Genomic DNA, 7,767 nt, shown 5'->3' with positions numbered 1-7,767 from the left:
CAATTTTTTAAAAACCACATCCCTTTTGACTTTACTTTTGCTCTTATCACTTATCCAGCTATGATTTTTTGATTTTTCAATTTTTATGTGAGAAAGACACTGAATAATTGTTTTCTCAGATACAAACAATTACAAACTAAATGACTCCAAGTTGTGGAGGCTGCCAAGACTTTCATGGCGGGTGTAAAATATATATGTGATTGAATTTCAACATTATTTTACAAGTAATTTATCGAAAAATTGTTATAAATAGAAAAAACAATTACTTACAAATAAATAAATAGACTACAACAAAATTGGATAGAGTTTACTATTTTTTTTTAAAATGGTTTTAATTTTTTCACACTATTTTAAAATGTCATTCTTGTTATTTTATGCCATATTTGGATATTATTTACGTAAAAAAACAGCCTTGTCTAATGGATAATTTAATGTTCGACCAATGCTTAAAAACGCGATGCTTAGTAAAATTATCAATTATAGTCAAACTGTAATCCATGATAGGCATGCAAATAATCATCCTACTTTTCGCAGTAAGTATTCCTAAAGTAACCACAGGTTACGCAAATAATTACCCTTTTACACATTCCGTAGTAGCCTTAGACCAAATCAATGGCTACCCTACATAAATTATCAATAACTCATAACTAAGTCAATAGTTATCGTCCATCACAATTATTACAGCGACCCATAGGCTATGCAAATAAGTCTCCATAGTAGTTATCACAGTAACCCATAAGCTAAACAAATAATTCATCAGTAATGGACTCACACTAAACCATCACAGTCTAATTCACAATATATCATATTAATAACCCATAATAGCTAGGCATGCATGTAAAGAATCATCATACTTCACAACAAGCATAGACAATTCCCACTGTAAGCATATGTAAATAATCATCGTTTACACCTTAATTAACCTAATTCAATGGCTACCCTTTAGAATTTAATTAAGTGTAACCTTAGGTTATATAGATAATTCACCATTACAAACATATCACAGGCTATGCATAAAGTCGTATCACCATTGTCACACTGTAATCGACAATCGGAGATCCAATAGTAGAACTTTTACCTTAGGTTATGCTAAGTTTCTTGCTGCAAATGAAAACCACAATTTCACTTATGCATAACCAAAATTAAATTCATAATTTTTTTTCCACCAAATTCTAATATAATTACCTTAGCTTACCAAATGAAGGTAGAAAAATGCTCTCAACTTTGATGGAAAAAATTTATCAAGCTTTGTCCAAGGGACTATCCAAAGGCATGCAACCAAAATCAATTTCAATGATAAACTTAATTTAATTTGGAGTTTCTAAATTAACCTTTAATGGGTATTAAAAACACTCATGTAACTCACCAATCTTAAACAAAACCGGTGAAAGGTGGCGGCTGACGGGAGTGACGGCAGATAACACACAATCAATCTAAATGAGGTTAGACGAAAAAGAAGGATTATCAAAGTTACAGTATTGTGCTTTCTTCCCATTCCCAAAGTTAATAATCCAGTAAAGTAACAACTCAAAAAAGTAAAATAATCTATTTTACTTTTCCATAACTTTAGCCATGCATGTTTTAATTTTAAAGTATTAAGTTGTTATCTTGACATGAAAATTTTAAAAAAGATTAAATAATTGAAAAAAGAAAACGCAAATGTTTTTACAAATTTTAATAAAGATCGAACTAGTGGTTATGTGTGCATATATATCATTCATTGACTTTTGTTTGTGATTAAATTATAGCATTCATATCATTTTATAGAATAATCACAATTATAACAATCTCAAAATATTTCTCATATTTATTATACATTAATGGCTACGCGAATAATAACTCTTTGATCATGGTTTCATATTGTTGTTAATTTCGTTTTAAAAGCATGTATATATTGTTCATATTATTACTTCTCCTTTTTCATCTTCACTTCCAACATTTCTTCCTTCTTTGTCATCTTTCATCTTTAGCGTCATCTCCTTATTCTTTTTTCATTATTAGATATTATATCCTTCTTCTTTCTTCTTCTTTTATCACTGCAAATATCAATGATCGTGTATGAAAAACAGTATGAGATAATCAAATAAACCTTTAGTTAATTCAAAAATAAATAACTGTTGTAATAGTTAGAGGGACAATAGAAGAGAATAACACAAGCAACTTTGGTAACCCAATTCGACCAATGTTGCCTACGCTTGAGGAGCTGCGCATAGCCAGATGAGTAATATTATTGTGATTTACACTTAGTCAATATACATCGATACAACTTATGACTCTATTCAACTATATGACTATTTAACATGCTTATTAACTTCAGACATCAGATTCCCTATGAATGCACGAGTAATCCTTCTCAATGATATTTGACTTCAAGCTCCCCTGAATACATGAGTGAATCTCTTCGACGATATCTTTATACTCTTTTGAAGATTACTGTGATTACTTGAACCACTGCTTTGTCTTTTTCATTACTCATCACAAGATTCAACTTAGATTAACATATTGATCCCATAGACAACAGATTGCAATACTTTTTTTGTACTTGTAGCTTCTTTTCGTACCTGTAGCTTCTGCAATCAATCTCACTGTCAATCTTCCGCAGAGAGTACTCTAACGATTTTCACCAAAAATATATATGATCAAAAAATACCTTTTTGTTTTTCAACATACATATTTATATATATAACCTATATATATAATTCTTATTTTCTCAAAGATATTTTGCAAGATTCCTAAAATAAAGGAGAATCTTTTTATTTTTTAATTATCTTATTTAAAAAGATAATTTCATATTTTCTTTTAAAGAAAATCTTCAACAAACTTCTCTTTTTGTCTAAAAGAAGAGATTTCTTTTTTGGTTCATGACAATGCTTTCTTAGTATCATCTTATGGAGCATATAGCTAGCAAAGATACAATAGCATATCATATCAACCTTCACATAAACATTATGACTAACACCACAAGCTTCCAACAACAACCTAACCTGTTCATCATTTCAAAACAGAATTAAGGCTTTTAAACAACAAGACAGGAGCTTTAGAAACAATAGTATTTCTTACAAAAAGTTCAATCAAAACAAAACTTAACAAGGAGAAACTTCTGAGAAAGCAAAACAAAACAAAATAAAGAAACAACATTCCTTGCTTAGATACATTTAACCATCAACCAAATATCCAACAATCAACATTCATCCTCACCACTACTCCCCTTTTGGACCAGAAAGAAATATCAATCAGGACCTTAATCACCCATACTAGTAGAAGGAACCAATGATTTCAAATGATGAATGAGTGAATCAACTTCCAACCGACGTTTCGATAACAAATTAATGGAAGTAGAGAGAGCTCGAGACTCAACTGTAAGAGAATGCACAATTTTGGAAGCTAACTCTCGATCAACAAAGAACCCATCAACATTCTCATCCCAATCAGCTGTGTCGAACATGCGCGGACCTCGTGAAAGATGCATATCATGATCTATATTTGGCATATGACTACCCTGAAAAAGTCTGTAGCTCAGACATAAGGTCTTGGGGTCAGGTCTAGGGGCATCAGATGCTGTTAACATAGCAGCATTCAAATGAAGTAGTAGACCAGAGAAGAATCGTGGCAAAGCAATAGGAATTTTAACCCCAAACAATCCTACATGCCTTAGAAGCTGATTATATATAAAAGTGTTTGTGTCTACATTGTCGTCGTTACAAATTTGATACAAGAAAGTCCCTAAGGTAACAGACACACTGGAGGCATAGGAAGATGGAAACCAATTTGCAATGCCAATTTTATGCAATATAGCATATTTAACACTCAAAGCAACCACAGGAATAACATTAACAAGCCATGAAGATAACGTCCCTTGAGATAAAATGGATGCAAAAACTTCATTCGACGGAGTAGACCGAGAACATTCATTTGCAACAATATGACCTAGAAAACCATAAATGACAACTGGAGAGATTTTAAATTTTAAACCCTAATATGAACAGTCTGATAATCAAAGCTACTTGGATCATTAAAATCAGCTGGCAAATTTACTATAAATTCTCTAATTAACTGAGAATATAATGGTCCAATATCTGATATAGTCTTGGATAAACCAGCCTTCTCAATAAGACTCATGACACTTAAGCAAGAATGATATTTATCCGAGACATTTACCTCATCAGCTATTCTTCGCTGCATAACAAATTTTCAACGTTGTACATTTTCTTCGAGATGAAACGATATTCCATCAATGGGAACAAATGGAATGTTAGGAGGGATCTTTTTTCTTCCGACCTTGGTGGTAATGTTACGCCGGTTCTGCTGAAATTTCTTCGTGGTTGGACTGGATAGTTTAGGGGATGGATGAGTCTCAGGTTGAGAATCATTATGAACATTTGGTGCAGCATTTTCATTAACAGGAATGTCATCATTGTGGACGCCAGTGTTGACAAGTTCAACAACGTCTTCATCATTAGTGGGGGATTCATCAGTGTTAACATCAGTCCTTCCTTCGGACGAAAGAGATTCAGCAGCAGGAGCAAGTACAGGTTCAACATTCGTATTAGATGTAGGAACATTGTCTAGAACAGATGACCTAATTGGTGAAGAGTGATGTGATGGACCATGCTCAACATTGGAAGCATGTGCCTGAAAATGAAGGTCAGGAGTAATAACAAACACACCTTCAGAAGATGATCTTTCCTGAGAATGAACTGATACAATAGGATGAGTAGATTTTTCAGCCGCAACATCAGGAACCAAATTCTTCTTCATCAGTCTAGCCAGTGGAACATTATCTAGGTCATCAGAATCCATGTCGGAGATGTGAGTCTCTGAGACAATAGGAGCAATTTCAGCATCTTTCGCAGCACTTCCAGTACCAATATCATCTTTCGCAACAATTTCCACCTATTGAATGTCAATTAGATACATGGAAATTAGGCATTCCACCTAAGGATCTCCAGAACTTAATGTTTTTATTGGGAAATTCAATATTGCGTGCTTAATCGTATTGAGTTAGAACAATAGGAACCTTAGGACAATTTAGTTATTTGAAGTAATTAAATTGGTTAGTGAAGATTGCATGTAGTCAAGTAATTAATTCTTTGGATAAAGGAGAGATCATCACAATCCAAGCTAGATTCTTTGACAATACAATTTTCTTTGCTTTACTTTCCTTCACGATAATTTACTTCCTTGTAGCAATTTCTACTCAAACCCCCCTTCGTTTATATGATTGAAAATTAGTTTGTTTGAGAGAATGTACTACCTGTGATTGATCCAAACTTATCATTTTTTTTGGTGAATGGATTTGGTTAATTATTTTGCAAAGGTTTAAACGATGAAGCTCGTAAGTCAAATTGGTGCCATTGCAGGGCAACGCGTAGATTTCTCTTGCAAAAGAGTTTTCTACCTTATTATTGTTCTTTGGTTTTGTCTTGCCTTTTATGGCCAGATTTTTCCAGGATCAAAATTTGTTGTTGTATTTTGCTAAAGGCACTATTGTGCTGAAGAAGAAGAGAAGTTAGAGAGCAAAGAGCACTTTACAAGAACATTTGTGTTGAAGGCATATTTTGAGGAAGAACTTTCAAAGCAAGAAGTTGATAGCATGCTTGATCTTAGAGCGAACCTTGAGAGATCTTGCTACCCTTAACTTTACTCAGCAACACCTGTGCATTACCTATCTCGAGACGACAGATAATTTTGAGCTACAAACTGGATTAATTCATTTCCTAACTGTTTCTCATGGATTTTAGGTGAGGACTTCACAAATTCATGAAGGAGTTCCATGTGGTCTGCAGTAGCATGAGGGCACATGGAGTGATTGAGTAGCATGCTGAACCTCAGAGCCTTCTCTAGCATTGAAGGATGAGGCCAAGGATTGATTATTCATTCTCCCTATAGGAACTTGGACCACCTGAGCCTAGATGATGAAGCTTTTTTTGGAAATATTTTTCCTTACCTCTCGTGCTGCAAAGGTTAAAAAGAAGATTTATGACATCACACAGGCAAATAGTGAGATACTGCACCAGTTTCAAAAGCCTTTGCAACATCTTTCCACAACATCAAATTTTTTAGGCGCTCCTGATTTAGTACTTCTATGAAGGGCTTATCTCTAATAATAGATGTACGATAGACGTAGCTGCTAGAGGAGCACTGGTGAATAAAACTCCTTTAAGGACCAGAACATTAATTTTTACCGTCGTCGCTAATGCCTAGTAGTTTGGGACCACAATCGAACCCCCTTGTCCACCACATCTCTCTCTCTCTCTCGCTCCCTGCCCCTATCTTTCTCGCTCCCTCCTCCTATCTCTCTCGCTCCCTCCCTCTATCTCTCTCGCGCTCTCTCTCTCTCCCTCCCTCCCTCTTTGTCCCCCTTCTCTCTCTCGCCCTCTCTCTCTCTCTCTCTCTCTCTTTCTCTCTCTCTCTCTCGTGACAATTAGATAAGGTTGATGGTTAGAAGCAACAAGTCAAGTTAGCTTATAATTCTACTTGATGTGCATTGATTTTAAACCAATCTATAATTGAACCTATTGAATATCAATTAGATGTATGAAAATTAGGCATTCCACCTAAGGATCTCTAGAGCTTAATGCTTTTTGAGAAATTCAATATTGCATGCTTAATCGTATTGGGTTAGAACAATAAGAACCTTGGAAAAATTTGGTTATCTTACGTAATTAAATTGGTTAGGTGAAGATTGCATGTAGTTAAGTAATGATAGTTTGATGAATGAATTCTTTGGATAAGGGGGAGATCATCACAACCCAAGCTAGATTCTTTGACAATACAATTTTCTTTGCTTTACTTTCCTTCACTACAATATACATCCTTGCAATAATTTCTACTCAAAACCCTCATTCAGTGACATGGTTGAAAAATAGTTTGTTTGAGAATTAGTAATCTCCTTGTGATCGACTCATACATGCCAATATGACTAGTGCTTGGTGAGTGCATTCAGTTATTAATTTATTTGGCATAGGTTTGGGCTATGAAGAAGCTCGTAATTCAGTAGTATATTTTTGAACCAATGAACTCTCCAAAACTATTCACAGCTTTGTCGCCACATTAAAAGAAATTGTTTGCTTTAAAACTCGATGTTCTCTCAAGCTTTTGTTGAACGATCAAGCAAAACAACATGTGCAGTAGTATGTGAAGTTTCCTTAGGCTCCTTAGAATGTCAAGTTTTTGTTAGGCTTAAGTAGCAAAATGGACCAAAGAAAAATATCCTCAAAACGAATCGGTCATTCCAACAAATTAATAAACTTTGCAGAATAATATAAATATGGAAGGAAACATTCAACATAATCCACAAAGAATAAAGTAATTTTTGAGACAAGGCAACTCTAAAACAATTTATGGAACAATTGTAGCAACCCAAGAGTCAAAGTAGGAAATTTAAACAAATATACTTAACAATATCAAGGAACTAACAAATCATAATAATTATAGAGAATAAAAATTTTAAGTTTAATTCTCAAATAAGAGTTACACACTATAGTTCATTGGGTTTTCCATATTTAATTTGTAGAAGAAACTCCCAAGCTATTCTTGAAAATAAATTCTAACAAAACTTGCTTTGCACCTATATTTTATCACAAACCTTCAAATTTCAAAGAATTTTGAGTAATATAAATCAACATATATAGAATATCAACAATCAATCTAATTATAAAGTTTTCAAAAATCCCAAAAACAAAATCATATAAGCCCGAGAGATATTCTATACTTTGATGCTTAAAATACACACAAATTAAAAGAAACCGGTAGAAAAGTGACAAA

General features: G+C 33.7%; 1 protein-coding gene across 1 annotated transcript; it reads right to left on the bottom strand.

The window, feature by feature from the left end:
* Positions 1-3,241: 3,241 nt before the first annotated feature.
* LOC127148606 (uncharacterized) lies at positions 3,242-5,878 on the bottom strand. The gene is made up of 4 exons (XM_051082697.1): positions 5,828-5,878; positions 4,279-4,893; positions 4,005-4,176; positions 3,242-3,927 (listed from the first exon to the last, which is right to left on the bottom strand). The coding sequence occupies exons 1-4, from the start codon at positions 5,876-5,878 to the stop codon at positions 3,242-3,244; spliced, it is 1,524 nt and encodes a 507-aa protein (XP_050938654.1).
* Between the last annotated feature and the right edge of the window lie 1,889 nt (positions 5,879-7,767).

Source organism: Cucumis melo, chromosome 3, assembly GCF_025177605.1.
Source record: "Cucumis melo cultivar AY chromosome 3, USDA_Cmelo_AY_1.0, whole genome shotgun sequence".
NCBI classification, from domain to species: Eukaryota; Viridiplantae; Streptophyta; class Magnoliopsida; order Cucurbitales; family Cucurbitaceae; genus Cucumis; species Cucumis melo.
This window is presented reverse-complemented; position numbering and strand designations above follow the sequence as displayed.

What these genes read in the sequence shown, in the direction of transcription:
- LOC127148606 (XM_051082697.1), bottom strand. Translation starts at nt 5,878, where the DNA reads ATGAATAATCAATCCTTGGCCTCATCCTTCAATGCTAGAGAAGGCTCT. An exon ending in GGCGTAACATTACCACCAAG is followed by an intron (nt 4,177 to 4,278) that starts GTCGGAAGAAAA and finishes TTTGTTATGCAG; the next exon opens with CGAAGAATAGCTGATGAGGT. An exon ending in AGCTGATTTTAATGATCCAA is followed by an intron (nt 3,928 to 4,004) that starts GTAGCTTTGATT and finishes ATGGTTTTCTAG; the next exon opens with GTCATATTGTTGCAAATGAA.